Source organism: Conger conger, chromosome 3 (genome assembly GCF_963514075.1).
Source record: "Conger conger chromosome 3, fConCon1.1, whole genome shotgun sequence".
In the NCBI taxonomy this organism is placed as follows: Eukaryota; Metazoa; Chordata; class Actinopteri; order Anguilliformes; family Congridae; genus Conger; species Conger conger.
The window spans coordinates 11,673,629-11,690,903 of NC_083762.1; the positions used below are offsets into that span (position 1 = coordinate 11,673,629).

The 17,275-nt window shown below is 45.5% G+C and overlaps 1 protein-coding gene across 1 annotated transcript in view; it reads left to right on the plus strand.

Annotated features, from left to right (window-relative positions):
- The first annotated feature begins 2,564 nt into the window (after positions 1-2,564).
- aff2 (AF4/FMR2 family, member 2) overlaps positions 2,565-17,275 on the plus strand; it is a 187,853-nt gene continuing 173,142 nt past the window's right edge. The window contains exon 1 of the mRNA XM_061236945.1: positions 2,565-2,697. Within this exon, the coding sequence (XP_061092929.1) occupies positions 2,645-2,697 (53 nt within the window). The 5' untranslated portion in view covers positions 2,565-2,644. The remainder of the gene's footprint in view (positions 2,698-17,275) is intronic.

The following is a 17,275-nucleotide window of genomic DNA, read 5'->3' on the forward strand; positions in this document are numbered from 1 at the left end:
CAGGTCCGACCCTCCCTCAGAGTTAATTTCCCCTCGCTGGAAACTGCCGCGTGGATCATTCTTCCTGTTCGGAGATGCCCCAGGCACAGCCACGCACAGGGGGGAGATGAGCCTCGCGGTGATCTCAGCAATCTGTTAATGATTTGGCACGGGCCGGGGTATCTCAGAGCGCGGGAGAGACGCGCTTTCATTCACCATAATGGTGCACGCTGCACGTTCATTTTGGGGGGCCTTGCCTTTGTCCCCCCGCTCTCCGCCCGTCTCTGCCCTCCGTGGAGATGCGCCGGCTGCAACGCGTCTTTCTGCGCGTCTTCCTGTCGCCGCTCGCTGGCAGGGGTGTGCCCCACTTCAACTGCCAATCCACGGGAGACTCTTCTGCCGCAATAATGGCACTCAACTCCCTCAAAGGCTGCACGACACCAGAGATCCCCATGTGCCAACCCCCCCCCCCCCCCACCACCACCACCGCCACCATAACAGACCTGGTAACTTTTGTTTTCTTTTCATCCGCTTATTGCGAGCTCCTCACAGCGTTTACCCTTTCCAAAGCTGCCTTTTAATGACCGCCGTTTCCCACGCGTTATTCCGCGGCATTTAATCTCTCAAATTAAGCATCTGCAGCCTTTGTCACCTTATCCGAGGCCTCTCTAACGCTCTGTGCCGGAGTAAATTGACTGAATTTGCCGATGAATTAGCAATTAGACGGAGGAAGGCGGAGCTCGGATAAGCAGCATCAACAAAGTGTCAAACGCGTTGTGCGCCGCGCGGAGCGAAGGGATCTCAGGCACTCCGGCACGTCGGGCTGGTGAAAGCCACTTAACCTCTCGTAAAGACAGCTGGCTAACTCAACTCTGGGGCTCCCTGACGTCAGATAGAGGGCCCCGTCACTCACAGCTTCCGTGCGGACGAGTACAAAACGCACGAAACAAAGGCCAACTGAACACTGGGACCAACAGGCTTAACCACTTTATTACCATCATTGCACATACACTTTGTTTTAATCTGTGCCATAAGAGGTAGCACCAAGAGTATCTAGACAGCATTAAACGCTTCATGCGGATAGCATCCCTCAAAACGTGATTGTCAGGAAAGGAATTTAACCCGCCATCAGAAATTATTTACATTGGGCCCAGTGGGATTTTGGGAGTAAGATTAATACCAGCTTTGAAGGGCATGCTATGAATTAGGAAACACCTTGAGGCTGCATATTTGAAGTGATATAGTAGAGTGATATTGTAGTGTATTATGTTACCCAGGAATTTGCACCATATGGAGGCTCCACAAATCAGGAAAGACACGAAGACATGTAGACACACAAGATACACTCAAACAACATGCAGGGTACAGTGTACAGTAGTGTACCGAAAGTATTATGGTCTTCTGTGCATTTAAATTGCTACGTATTTTCATTTATTTATTTTATAGGGTAAAATATGCCCATAACATACTAATGGGGCATGACGTGATTTCTGTAGAAATACAGAACACATCCAGTGTTCAATTTCTATACCTGACTTGAGCTATTATTATATGAAAAGGAATGCCGTTGCTGTAATAGTGTCAATACTTAATTGGATAATTATCCCAGAGACTGTCTGTTTTACTATTATAGTTGTTATAGATGCTCTCTGTTTGGGCTAAATACAGTAAGCTACAGGGCAAGTTCACACACAGTAGAGTTCTGGACGGGAGAAAACACTGGTTTCTAGCCTTAATTGAATTTTGTTTAGTTAACATGAGCATAGCAGTGTGTGTGTGTGTGTGTGTGTGTGTGTGTGTGTGTGTGTGTGTGTGTGTGTGTGTGTGTGTGTGGGTGCACGGTCGTGTGAAGGGCAACGTAGTTATAACATTATTAGATTATTAAAACAGCAACAACAACAACAACAATAAAAATAAAGAAATAAAATAATGCATTTAATTATTATTATTATTATTATTATTATTATTATTATTATTATTATTATTATTATTAATAGTAGTAGTAGTAGTAGTAGTAGTAGTAGTAGTAGTAGTAGTAGTAGTAGGCCTGTAATAGCATTGATATCTATATTCATTGTTTCACGTATTTATTTTCACCTAACTGAATAAATTATTTATTTTCTTTGTTTTCCTAACGATTATTATGTAAACGCAAATAACATGGAACATTTCGCAGCGTTACTATAGTAAGGGAAGCATAAATCATTTGGAGGATGCTTTGTCCTGCAGTAGCTCTGTTAGCAGTTGTGCCACCAGCAATTAAACGCTCTCCAGTAGCCATTATCTCGCTCTTAACATATCACAGCGCAAAACTGTGGCACAGCTGATTTTGACAGCGATGAGAGGGAGGGGCAGAGCTGTACCGTTATTTTAATTTGCTATTTGAATATTATAAGCCAGATCCTTCTGTGGCAGATATGCTGGCTCCATGTCACGACTTCTGGCTGCCTCAAGCTCCGCCTTCCTCTAACTGCGTGCTGTCGAGACGCGCGGCAGGCGGTGGGGGCTGTGGCATATCTCTCACTGAGTGTGTCAGCCCGGCTGAGCACGTAGCTACAGTACAGCTAGTTACAGTTAGCAGAACACACACATTTGCTGCATGCAGGCTGACGCATACGTTAAGCGGACACCGGTTCCTTACTGAATCAAGCTAGAGGGACCAACCATGGACCTTTTCGAGTTTGACTTCTTTAGGGACTGGGAATTGGAGCAACAGTGGTACGTGAAAGTGTATATTTATTTTCATGTTCAATGTCTTTGTCATAAGCAAGCCGGCTGTGTCTCCGATCTAGGCTGGCCACATCAATGCGCCCGGCTTTGATCGTATGACATCCTGGAATGTTTGCTTTACTCGCTGTATGTTTGCAACGGGAAACGACGTGTGTACAGTGCAATTTTGCATTCTTTCATTCGTGCGATTTTAGTCTATTGTCAGTGCGGCTGTACGTGGTTGTATGTTGTACTAGAAAGTACTAGCTAGGTGCGTACAGAGAGAGAGACACCTAGTGCCACCTCGTATTGATGGGAGAAGTTAGGCGCCGATAGAGGTTTTTACACCTATTTTACAGGATTGTCAGTCTTATTATTGCCTGTTAATCAGCGATAAATTATCGGTGTACTGTAGTTGCGGAGTAATGGAACATGGCTATCAGGAGAAATCTAATATGACATTTCGTATTCATTTACTGTCAACTTACCAACGCTACAGTCTCGAAAAACTACAGAATTTGAATGGAATGTTGTGTATTTAATCCTACATGCGTTTTAAATAAGCTTTCCGAGCGATAGGCTATATTTATAAGACGTATTAGCTGAATATATTGGACTTGTAAGTATGTAAGTTTGTGGCTAGTTGTAAATGGCTTAATATCATGAAAAGTCATGTAGTAGCCTACCAGTCTTCATTTTAAAAAAATCAATTCACGTTACAAAGCCAAACGATTATTACTGTGTGGTTGGACAGAACATGATCGGTGCATATTTAGGCTAAGTGCATTGTGTGTTGTAGTGATTGTGCATACGTTATTACAACTGATTTCATTGTTTGAAATGCTATCAATTTAATTAAGATGCTCAACAGTTGTTTTGGTTAAATTGTTTACTCATCAGAAATTTATAAGTATAATTATTGCTTGTGCATAATTTATTGTGGCAATTCTGTAAAGTAAATATTTTTAGTCCCAGTTAGTGGCGCTTGCAGAAAATAACAACTTAATTCCCTGCTGCTTCGATTTCCCTTTCCCAATCAAATTTGTTTTGAATACAGAAAGTGTAAATTACATTTTACAGTTGTGTGCTCACATTTTCCCTGGGTTTAATGATTTGCTGCCACTTTTTACAGGAATTATAAAATAATTACAGGAGGCAAATTGAATGCTCGAATTTAGTTATTATACTGATAAATTAATCGCAGTGTGCTTCATTTTGAAATGAAAAACACTCTATTAACAAATTTTTTTTCTGTAAAAATAAGTGTCGCCCCCAAGTGGTGATTAATGACATGAGGCAAACGATGACAATGACTTCGCAGCAAGTCAAACAGGGGATGTCGTTGTTTTGGTATCCATACTTGTACGTGATACACCAATTATGATACTGCTGCTATTGGTACTACAGCTACGGCCAGGAATAAAAAAAAGGAAATATGCATAAAGTATTACTACTACTACTACTGCTGCTGCTGCTGCTACTACTACTACTGCTGCTGCTACTACTACTACTACTACTACTACTACTGCTACTGCTACTACTGCTACTGCTACTACTGCTACTACTGCTACTACTACCACTACTGCTATTACTCCTACTACTACTACTGCTGCTGCTGCTGCTACTGCTACTACTACTACTACTACTACTACTACTACTACTACTGTTGCTGCTACTGCTACTACTGTTGCTGCTGCTGCTAATCAGGCTACTGCTAAGGCTACTCTTTTGCCTGCACTCGTGCTGCCACGGCTGCCACACTGCTCTCAGACTCCCTCTCCTTTCCTGCCTTGCTCTCCTTTCCCTGCTCTCGCTCTCGCTCTCCTCCCTCCCGAGCTCCCTTCCTGTCTGCTCTCCTTGTTTCCCCCAACTGCGCTCCTCCTCCCTCACACGGCACTTGAAAGCACGGTGTCATTTCGGAAGGCCTCGCGCCGAGCGCTCGCCGCTCCCCGTGTCAGCGCACAGGGGGGGCTAAACGAACGTGCCCTCGCCCCGCTCCCTTAACCCTTTCAGGTTTATTTTTCTTTTTTTTGAAAGTCAACGTCAGTGTTCTCGAACTGCGTCGCTTTCAGTTGCCAGTTGTGAACGTTGCAGCGGCGTTCGAGCGTTGAGCAGATTCTCGGCACATATTTGTGACCTCGCCCCCCGAAAGGGTTAAATTCCCCGCTCACCGTCGCTGTGCGCGTTCTTTCAGCTGCTGTTTTTTTCATATAAACGTGATTGATGCAATACTTAGTTTGTCCCCTCTGAGAAATGTCCTTTCACTTTATTTCTGCTCATCTAAATTCAGCTCAGCGGCAGAGCGACACACCTTCATTTCTCCTCATCTGCTCGGGATATTGGATCAAAATGGGATCTGTGGCTTAAGTTGTAAATAAGGAAGTCATCAGACTCAGGCAGAGGGAGAAGTTCTTTTTTTTCTCCCTTATTCTATTTTCTGCTTAGATTCTCAGTGTCAGTGTTATAAATTGTGGGCGATTGAAGTATTGAATTAGGCCCCTGTGTATGTGTACTGTACGGGCCTGCGGTACGCGTGCTGTTGTGGTGGATGTCTCTGTGGTTCTAACATCATCAGCCTTGTGCGTTTTCAGTTACCGGAGCGCCCTGGCATGCCGGGCTGCAGAACCAATGGGCTGTTAGATTATTATGGTTCAGGCTGTAGATTAATTGGCCTGATATGGCCTGCCCACGAGGAGGGAGGGTTTCGACTGCTGCGCTTTTTTGTCGTATTTATTTTTTTATTTTATCCAGGAAGCTGAAATTTTGCCAGCCATGTATTATCAGATAAGGAGATATCTGGATCTTTTAGGGCAGCTTTCAGTTAGAGAGCTGAAGTAGGCTGAGTGACTGGGTCTCCCCACTGCACTTTTATTATGTTGTCAATTTTCAATTCCCAATAACCCCATTGCTGCTTTTGTTGTTGTTTCAGTTGTTTTATGTCTCACTTAAATTTCTGGATTCTACCTTTCCTGGCAGCCAGTGCTGTATTTATAATGATGATTTTGATGATGATGATGATGATGATGATTATTATTATGATTATTATGATTAAATTTTTTATGTATGTATTATTATTATTATTCAATAAAAAAACAGGATTACTCATGCCAAGATAACTATGTGATCATACCAGACATCTAGAACCAAAGACATAAAGGCGACAGCATTACATTGATACCGACTAGGTAGATAATTCAGAGACTGCTACATTAAGAGGCTAGTTGACATTCAGTGGCTACTGCAAGTCAAAGCATTAACACAGTGCAGAGAAATATAGTGAGGTACCGGATCAATTCTGCTGTTACAGAAAAGGCTCCTACGCACACAACACCATTAAGAGCATCGATAGAAGTGCTTCAGGGGAACGGGAGACTGAGATCTCTGGTGCCGGACTGTCAGATACGTGGTGTTCAGGCTGCCAGTGCCATAAGGTTTGAGTTTTGGGGTCAGTCGCCCTGCAGTTTACAGTCGTCGCTGATCTGAGGTTTGGCAGCGTCTGGCTTGTCTGTTGTGGCGTGCTCGGCTTATGTGCTGGCTCCAGCATCTGTCTCACTGTCACAGAAAAAAAGCTTACGTCTTTGTTCGCCAATTATTGTTTTGGCCAGTGCCTCAAGTGAAAATATCCACATGTTGAATTAAATTGTTGGGCAGGCCTAAATTAGGCCTTTTAACTGTCAATTGTCATATTATTTCTGTCAAACTGACAAACTGAGAATTTGTTGTGGATATTGAGCATTGTTTTCCCTCCTTTAATATTGTCTATTTAAATTTATGTGTCAAATATATGCTACATTTATACGGCAAATAGTTCATTTACCTTCCCACTTGTTATTTCTTTATTTATACCTGCCTTTATTTGTGTCCTCACATAATTATTTGTGCATATTTGTTCACTTTTTTTCCTTTACATTAGAAGCAGAATTCACTCGTGTAATAGGATATTAGCTTCATGGTTGCTTTTTAAATTATGGGTGTTTTTGAGCTTTGATATTGATTTTGATTTGATTAACTCCATGCTGGTTTAGGTAGAACAAGTGTTGGGTTTAATCAGGCAGAATTCGCTTTCGCAGTGAGAGAAAATCAGCAATGTGCAAGATGAGGTCTGCAGAGAGAGAGAGACAGGGAGAGAGAGAAGAGAGAGAGAGAGAGAGAGAGAGAGACAGGGAGAGAGGGAGAGAGAGAGAGAGAGAGAGGGAGAGAGAGAGACGGAGAGAGAGGGAGAGAGAGAGAGAGACTCATTTGTAGACACAAGACCAAGTGTTGGACAGCACCATTGAACCAGTGGGATTGGTGAACAGCCTCATTCAGGACTCTGTGGGTGACAGGGGAACGCTGGAGGACGGTGTGTGTATTGCATTCTAGTCTTGGATTAGATTATTACATTGCTTGGGCTTATTTGTAATACTGTAGGTGATCCAACCTTTCATTTTACATTTTGATCTTTTTGCGCTTTAGTCATTAAGGCTGCGTGCTGTGCTAATGATACCACCGTGCAGCCGTACAGGCTACAGATCTAATGCCGTTTCACCGCACCTCAAGGGGATCTTACATCTCTTTATTTCATTTCATTTTTGAGAAATACTCTGATGATTATTGTTCTTCTTCCCGTGCGTTTGAAGCGGACGTTTTTGTCACAGCGCCACTGAAGGCTGACTGCGCGTGATAGCGTGTGGCGTTCGCTAGCCTGGTTTGACGCCAGCCCCTGGTCCATGTCTGTCTGCTGCAGCTGGGGGGGGGGGGTAATGGCTTTGGCTCAGCCCTGCGCTCACACACTGAGGTTAAATAAAGACCTGTAAAAATAACACCTACCAAATAACGCTTAGTGTGTGTGAAAAATCATTTCACCGACGGGCACTATTGCTCACCTAACTGGCCATTGTTTTAGGCTAATTTCCACATCTTGATTTTATAAGTCCCCCAGAAGGATTAGCCTGATACTCCCGTGTCTCACAAAGTCCTTCTCCTCCTTGTTACATGTAGCTCTCAGCGTAGACCTCTGTCCCACTAATTTACACCGGCTAATTTGTTTAATTTGTCCAGAAATGTGTAACATCTCACATCGTATGCAGTAAAAGGTTATTCAACACTAACTGAGTACATATGGTTCCTGCTGGCCTGATATGTACCCTGTACGTGTTGATTTGGCACTGTACATTTTTCCGTGTAGTTATCTGTGATGTAATGTGTATCTGATGTGCAAAGATAGGCAGAAACAGAGAGACAGAACTAAGGAGTAAAAAAAAAGTAAATGATAATCTACCTGTGTTATTTGAGATGAAAATCTGACCACATTTTACAATAGGCTACATGAATTAGCATTCACTAATTAAGTTGATTTAATTGATGTACACAGGCATTAATTAAGCATGGAACGTTTCATTAGTTAATGTATTTGTTGACTACTAACTAATGTATTAGTTACATAAATATTTATACATAAGGGATAAACATAAGGGATACCAAAGGAAAAGCTTCCAATTAGTTAACCTTTAACAAATACATTAGCCGTTTCCAATATGAATTGGCATAAACTGATGTAGTTGTTAACATCAATTAATTACATACAAATACATAAACAAACCTGTACAGATTGACTGCACAGTTACATGAGATAATGCCAATTCATTTAACCTTGTTGTAAAATGTTGCCCGAAATCTCCAACCAGGGACCATTGTACTCTGCTGTTATTTATACTGAAAATCCAGTTTTAATCACAAAATATTTATTAAGCTAATCCGTTTAATTTAGCTGTTTTAATCACAGAATACACAACTACAGTGCCATGAATTATATGAAGTTATTTAACAGCAAATGTTTGGTTTAGTGTGCAAGAAGTTTTTTTCAGGCAGAAGTCATGAAGTGGGGCTGTTGGTTAAATGGGGGCAGTTTCAGCTCGTACCCTAATTAGCTCTGTGCATATGGCAGAGGGGGGTGTGTGTGGGGCGTTAGGGGGGTAGAGGGGGGTGTGTGTGGGGCGTTAGGGGGGGTAGAGGGGGGTGTGTGTGGGGTGTTAGGGGGTAGAGGGGGGTGTGTGTGGGATGTTGGGGGGGTAGAGGGGGGTGTGTGTGGGGCGTTATGGGGGTAGAGGGGGGTGTGTGTGGGGCGTTAGGGGGGTAGAGAAGGGTGTGTGTGGGGCGTTGGGGGGGTAGAGGGGGGTGTGTGTGGGGTGTTAGGGGGGTAGAGGGGGGTGTGTGTGGGGCGTTAGGGGGGTAGAGGGGGGTGTGTGTGGGGTGTTAGGGGGGTAGAGGGGGGTGTGTGTGGGGTGTTAGGGGGGTAGAGGGGGGTGTGTGTGGGGTGTTAGGGGGGTAGAGGGGGGTGTGTGTGGGGTGTTAGGGGGGTAGAGGGGGGTGTGTGTGGGGCGTTGGGGGGGTAGAGTGGGGTGTGTGTGGGGCGTTAGGGGGCGTAGAGGGGGGTGTGTGTGGGGTGTTAGGGGGGTAGAGGGGGGTGTGTGTGGGGTGTTAGGGGGTAGAGGGGGGTGTGTGTGGGGCGTTAGGGGGGTAGAGGGGGGTGTTTGTGGGGTGTTGGGGGGGTAGAGGGGGGTGTGTGAGGGGCATTAGGGGGGGTATAGGGGGGTGTGTGTGGGGTGTTAGGGGGGTAGAGGGGGGTGTGTGTGGGGTGTTAGGGGGTGTGTGTGGGGCGTTAGGGGGGTAGAGGGGGGTGTGTGTGGGGTGTTAGGGGGTAGAGGGGGGTGTGTGTGGGGCGTTAGGGGGGTAGAGGGGGGTGTGTGTGGGGCGTTAGGGGGGTAGAGGGGGGTGTGTGTGGGGCGTTAGGGGGGGTAGAGGGGGGTGTGTGTGGGGCGTTAGGGGGGTAGAGGGGGGTGTGTGTGGGGCGTTGGGGGGGTTGAGGGGGGTGTGTGTGGGGCGTTAGGGGGGTAGAGGGGGGTGTGTGTGGGGTGTTAGGGGGGTAGAGAAGGGTGTGTGTGGGGCGTTGGGGGGGTAGAGGGGGGTGTGTGTGGGGTGTTAGGGGGGTAGAGGGGGGTGTGTGTGGGGTGTTAGGGGGGTAGAGGGGGGTGTGTGTGGGGTGTTAGGGGGGTAGAGGGGGGGTGTGTGTGGGGCGTTGGGGGGGTAGAGTGGGGTGTGTGTGGGGCGTTAGGGGGCGTAGAGGGGGGTGTGTGTGGGGTGTTAGGGGGGTAGAGGGGGGTGTGTGTGGGGTGTTAGGGGGTAGAGGGGGGTGTGTGTGGGGCGTTAGGGGGGTAGAGGGGGGTGTTTGTGGGGTGTTGGGGGGGTAGAGGGGGGTGTGTGTGGGGTGTTAGGGGGTGTGTGTGGGGCGTTAGGGGGGTAGAGGGGTGTGTGTGTGGGGTGTTAGGGGGTAGAGGGGGGTGTGTGTGGGGCGTTAGGGGGGTAGAGGGGGGTGTGTGTGGGGCGTTAGGGGGGTAGAGGGGGGTGTGTGTGGGGCGTTAGGGGGGGTAGAGGGGGGTGTGTGTGGGGCGTTAGGGGGGTAGAGGGGGGTGTGTGTGGGGCGTTGGGGGGGTTGAGGGGGGTGTGTGTGGGGCGTTAGGGGGGTAGAGGGGGGTGTGTGTGGGGTGTTAGGGGGGTAGAGGGGGGTGTGTGTGGGGCGTTAGGGGGGTAGGGTGGGCGCAGGAGTCCTGGTGAATGCCAGTCTCATTGTGCCCGGCCTGATGAGCGGAGTCGTGCCAGGCGGCCTGCTGGCATCTCATGGCCGTCACCCCCCGACTGCCCGACCGCGGCCACGCCGGCGAGAGCTCCCAGCGGCTGGCAGGCGTCTCCCGGGCAACGGCTGCCAACCCCGCCGCCCTCGGCCAGCTCTCTCCGCCCGCCAAAAACAGCGGCGTGCTGCGGAATGATAAAGCAGAGGGCACAGCGGCCCTGATCTCTGGGGGAGGGGGGGGAAGCTGAAGGCGTGGCTACTTCCTGTTTTCCGTCGGGCAGCTAGCGTGTCTGAAAGCCGCCCTCCCGTCGAGCTCGCTAGTCATGACTCACGACCCTGCCGAACGTCTGCTTGGCCACACGGGCGCCAGGCTGCCGTGCGTCCGCTCCTCCCGGCGCGGCTGTGGCGTGGCGTGGCGTGGCTGAAAGAAGGGCTCTCGGGGGACGGGTGGTACCGCGTGAGACGGCAGCACAGCTCATCTGCATACAGTCCCACCCCGTTCCACAGTCCACAATCTCCTCCAATTTGCCAGCGCCCGTCACCTGTCACACTGTTTATCTGTATCCTGTGCGGTCCCAGGAGAAGCTGAGTTTGTGGCTGTAAACAGTGTTCTCCAAACAAGCACATCGGGAGGATAATGCTTTATTGTGTCTCCTGCCTCCTCCACCACCAATGCCGCTGTTGCAGTTAATAACTACTAGTGCTAATTGCAGCAGAACTAATAAGGAGCATAGCAACTGACTAGTGAATGGAAATGGAACAGAGTACTGTCTGAGTAGTCCTCACTGGGTGTTGGTAGCGCTGGTTGTCTACCTCCTGTGTGTGTGTGTGTGTGTGTGTGTGTGTGTGCGCGTGTGTCAGCAGAGATGGATGAGTAGTCTGGCAGGTTTCATAGCTGCACATAACCTGGATATAGTTTGTTGTCACCCTTCACCTTATTTTTCTTCAGAGAACTGAGAACAGCCACCATTTTGTTTTTGTTTTCAGTCTCCTTAAGAGCTTGCCTTGTGACAGATCGGCGTCATGACGTGTCCTAATTGGCTGTTCGCCTTTGACATCGCATAGATCACATAGCTGTGTAAAACCACCCACGAGTGAGTGTCTGTGTATTACCTCAGGTTCTGGGGGGGGGGCCTGGCCTGTGTTCCATCAGATCCAAGAATGAAAGGTGTTTACTAGGGGTCTTTTCAAAGAATGTAGAAGTTAATCCATTGTCTATGCTCAACCAGAGGCAATGGGAACATTTAGTTATGTCCGTAATTCTTCGCAAATACGAAGCGAAGATGGTGAGTTTCGGTAGGGGAGAAGAGACTACTTCATTTTGATTACACTGCTTACTGTCTTATAATGGCTTTGTGTGTTTTGCTGTGCCTAAGCTTATGGAGATTTGTTTTATTGGACTTGGAGGGTGAAGTCATTCAGTGTCCTACATCACTCTAAATGGGTCTTGGATTGAGCACTAGTGGAATTAAGGCATTTATTTTCAGGCTGATTAACTATCCCAGTTTTCTGTTCTTAATGCAATGCTCATTTACTGTTGCACCTTTCCATCCAGTTATTGGCGGTTGAGTGTTTCACACGCAAGCCTACTTTAATTATGTTTGATGTTTCTGTTTTGTATGCATATGTCTTCTATTTCTTTATATGCAGCTTACTATTCACTCCAATAAGAGTGGGATCAGCATTGAATTTCATGTTGGTACTGACCCATCGCTTTTGACCGTTTACTTTTTTTTGTCAGCAAATAGGGTAATTACAGTAGTTTACACTTTTATCCTAAGCAAATTACAGTTTATTAAACTAAGCAAGGGCCAATTCTTCCTGGACCAATATGGGGTTAAGGGCCTTGCTCAAGGGCCCAACAGCTGCACTGATCTTATTGTGGCTACACTGGGTCTTGAACCATCAACCTTCTGGGCTCCAGGCTCCAGTCATGCATCTTAGCCTCTGGGCTATAGGCTGCCCACCTAATCAATCTACTTTAAGCAAAGGCAGCTTAACAGAAAGCTGAAGTGCTGCACTTAGAGGTACAGCAGTTAACCAGTTATTATTTCCATGTTGCGCTGAAATCTATTTTTCTTGTTATAGACTATAAAACTGCAACTGGGCAGAGAGTAATTACTGCTGCGATTGCCATTTGAGAGGAAATAATTGAAAGACTCCAAATGAATAATATTTGCTTCTAAAAAAAAATCCATGAACAATTAATTTCGGTCAGCATGCATGAAGGCCTGTAGTCATATACTTTTTTGCTGATTGGCTGAATTGAGTTTGAGTTTCTCAGAGTCAATGACTTACCTTAATTCTACTGAGCAATTTAGCTTGCAACTTCAAAGGTCAGTGCCTCTGCTCAGAGCAGCGTGTAACAAATAAGATGATTCAATAGAGTAGGGCCTGGAGCTGTGGGGGTTCTGCTCCCGTTTCTGTGAGAATATTTCATCTGCCTTCTTTGATTGACCTTTCTGTGATTGGTTGCATACAAGCCCCCCCCCCAAAAAACAGCAAAGGGAAATAGTATACTCTGAAAAACTGTCTAAGCAATATCAGGCTATGTCTTCTCTGCCAAAGACAAAAGGGCATGTTGTGACATTACCTGCATTTTCCTTAATGGAGACCCGAGTGTAAATACAAGAAAACCTTTAACTGCGCATCGCTCGGTACATTTTGCAGATGCGATATGGTGACCAAAGATACCCCTGTTGATACAATGGAAAGATCACGTGTTCTTTGAAGACCATGTGTTGGAGAGTGAATTTTCACTGAGCCCATGGTGAAATAACTCCGGTGGTATCTCGCTGCGCTGGAAACTAACGGTTAGGGACCTGTTTCCAGTCATTGGTGACGGTACACATCGGCTACATATCACAGCTTGGAAAGCTCACCTGTTACCTCAGCCCCCGCCCACCACCGCTGTGTCCCCGGTGTGTTTCAGTGACAGCATGAGTCAAAGCAAACAGAGCTGGTGTTGCTGAAGGCAGTCAGGATTGTGTAGGCCTAGTTATCAGGTCCTGTTTGAATGTGAATTATTAGCAGCACACTCATTATGCAAAGACAGCTCTGCCAGTGTTGAGGCTGGATTACTCTCGTCTTGCTTTGTTATCTTAACAACCCGACATTAAGCTGTCACAGATCTTATCGGCGCCCGCAGAACAGGCCGTCTGTCTCCGTTCTCCGCGCGTGTTTACAGTACACTGCGGGCACCGGGAGCCCGTTGCCAGGTGACATTTTTGGGATTCCGACGTGGTCCGAGCGACCTTTTCACCGCGCGTCTACTGGCATGAGACACGCGGGCCAGGTGGTGCCAGCGTTGCGGACAAAGATCAGTCCTGCGTGCAGGTTCCGCTCCATTTCTGCCTCCTCTCTGATGTTCTCCGCTAGATAGTGAACAGAGCGTTTCGTCGGGCGAGTGCGGAATGTAGCCGGCTAAGTTGCGTGTTGGCGCCGTGTGTAATGCAGGATTTAAAGGTTCGGTCCTCCGTGTGCAGGTATCGAAAGGGGGAAATGTCTTCAGGCTGTGGGTGTTGAGCTCTTGTTTGTGATGGCAGTGACAGGAGCGTGAGTGTTTAGGTTTTGCTACAGTATGCCCGTTGACATCTTCATTTATTTTCATCATGCTTTCTTAGGTCACATTTAACTTAGGTAAGATATCAGGAGTCGCATCAAAATAAAATATAAAGACTCATATGAAGTAATTAGGCAATCAAAATTAAAATTATGTAAATGCGTAATACTGTTAATGCTTTCCTGTGAACACCTTATTCTAAAGTAATCGCTACATTCATTGTCAGTCATTAACTACACAAAGTCATTAATCCCACAAATTCAAAATGTACATTTAGTCTGAATTAATCAGTTTGTGTTAAGTTTTTGTCATTTCATATTCTGTCTGGTTTCTTGCAGTTATACAGTAGAATATATATAACTTGCCTACTGTACTACTGTAAAATACAACCAATTTAAATGACATAAACACTACAGTAGATGTTTGCTTCATACTAACTGATAAAGATCACTCTGAGAATTCAGGTCTTTTTTACTCAATTGAGAAATAGGTTTTCTCCTAGGATGACAGAATTAAATAGTAGACATTAAATAAACATAATGCGATGAGAATGCTTCAAAAGTCCTGTACAAAATCTGCGTACAGAGGTATTGTGTTGGGTTAGCTTTACCCTCTAGCTGTAAAAAATGCAATAAAAAAATACAATCATTTTTATTTTTATCTCAGATTTCTGGTGGTACTTTCCCATACAGGTGTCAAACTTTCACTTACCTCAGGTTCTAAAATGTGGTGTTTCCAACATATAATAATATAAAATCTTAACATAATATGAGGGTTATGACAGAACAGTAGTAACCCAGGACTCAAGGCATTTTTATAGGAAGCTGTCTTACTCAGCGTAGAAGAGTCCCTCTTCTGCTATTCAACTTCTGGTCTCGGCAATAAGGCAAGTTTTACGAGTCGTCAAACTGATCCATCAGTTGGACACATGGGCCAGAAACAGTTTTTGGGTAGCCTGTATCCCAGTGGCTAAGGCACTGTACATGACTGGGACTTCGAGGTTTGATGGGTCAATGGTGTAGTCACGATAAGATCCGCACAGCAGTTGGGCCCTAGAGCAAGGCCCTTAACCCCACACTGCTCCTGGGGGGTATTGCCGCATTGCCTCTGCTTAGTGCAATCAACTGTGCGCCACTTTGGAAAAAAGCATCAGCTCAATAACAAAGTGTTATTATTATTATTATTATTATTATTATTATTATTTGTATTATTATTTGTATTATTATTAGTATTATTATTATTATTATTATTAGTAGTAGTAGTAGTAGTAGTAGTAGTTACCTTCCGCTGAGATGTTGAATACATATGCTGTTTTAGTACTGTCGCATTGGTACATCCTGTAATGTAGATGTGGAACACACAGGCTGAGGCAGGGCACTTGATTTTTGCTCATCGCTTTTTCTTTTAGCTGGAAGATTAACAACGGTAATAAATTTGCTCTGTTCTCTGTCCCAAATTAAATGTGTGGTGAGATTTTTTAGTTCTTTTTTGGGAAATAAGGTGTCTCGCCGTTTAATGGAAGCGCTGATTCGTCCCCAGGTTAGGTGCGAGAACGCTCAGGAGCCCGTGTAATAAACGCTGTGTTATGGACGACACGCTGTGTGCGGAAAGTGGTAGCTTTGCTATTGGCAGAGGAAAAACACTAATTTACAAGGCAGGCTAAACGATGTAGGAGGAACACTTTACATAAAAGGGATGATGGAATTCTGATTGGTGTTGATTGATTTGGCCTAGATTACGCCAAGCTCAGCTGAGAAGTAATGGTTGTGATGAGGTAAGATTAGATTCATATCTGAAAACAGCCAATAACTCCTGCCTAGGTCTCGATTTTTATTTCAGCTCTGCAAAGGGTCAGATCTTCCGCTGTAGTACGGCAATAGGTCTTACACAAGTCAATCACATACACAGGCATACATACCGTATCTATAAATATAGGCTCATTACATGCTCAAGATGTATTTATACTTTCATAAATGCAGATTTCGTACTGAGCTTCTGAAAAAAAAAGACCTGCACAGTGAAATTATTGCCATAATTACTCGCTGATAACGTCTATCAGAAGTTGATCCCAGCCCTGTAGAGAATGTGGCAGCACAGCAGCAATTAACTGCCATTATAGAACTGTGTTGCAGCTGTCCATCTTTGAAATACGATGTGGTACACGTGAGATATTAATAGAGCTGCCTATTATACTGTCTGCAATCTTCAAAAATCACATTCTATTGTGCTGGCGGAGCAAGCGAAGATTTCAAATACGCGTTCGGCAGTTGGTGAAAAGAAGACGTTGAAGGCAGGCATTGTCCTGCGAGGCATACATCATTCTCACCGGAATAAACAGCAGCGAGACTCTGTTAGGTTCTTCATATGAGAACTGATGGGACGCAGGCTATTGTTCGAGAGAGGACCAAGCATAGAATGACCCGGAATAGCCCTTCAGTGAGACTTCATTGATAGCAGGTGATGGTCTGGCTTCAATGTAGTTTTGAAGAATGAATGAATTTATCTCTTAAACGACCATCACTATACACCTACTGAGCACTTTATTAGGAACAACTATGCACCTACTTATTCGTGCAATCATCTATTCAGCCAATCGTGTGGCAGCAGTTCAATGCATAAAACCATGCAGATATGGGTCAGGAGCTTCAGTTAATATTCACATCAACCATCAGAATGGGGGGAAAATGTGATCTTGGTGCGAGTGTTGGTGCCAGACAGGATGGTTTGAGTATTTCTGTCACTGCTGTTCTCCTCGGATTTTCATGCATTGAAGTCCCTAGAGTTTCAGAGAATGGTGCGAAAGACAAGAAATATCCAGTGAGCAGCAGTTCTGTTGGAAAAGCGCATTGTTAATGGGAGAGGTCAGAGGAGAAGGTCAAAGCTAACAGGAAGGTGACAGTAACGCAAATAACCACACATTACAACAGTGCTATGCAGAAGAGCATCTCTGAACACACAACGTGTCAAACCTCTAAGTGGATAGGCTGCAGCAGTCTAATAAATACCTGGTAAAGTGCTCATTGGGTGTAAATGCTCAGTAAGACAGAAAACATAATATCCAAAGAAATCTGGAACTTAGTGTTTCAGAGAATAGAGGGGAAAGGAGTGAGCTTTGCTGCTGCAGGGTTGCTGCACTGTATGCAGGATGGGCTGCAGTATTTAAATAGCTGTCATTTGATCTGACCTTTAAAGAAGCACTCTGTTTGACTGTGCAGTTGGCCGGTCCTTCCATTCTGGAGTGTATATGAAATAAGTACTTCACACTATTCTTGTGCTCCGGGCTTGCAATACGTCTCTTTTTTAGCTGAGGACATGCTTTTGAAATAAAAGAGGCGAGAGCGGTAATTTAAACACGGAGCCAGAGCTGTATTTCCTGTCTTTTCTCTCCCTTTTCTGCCTCTATTCACCGGCACTGA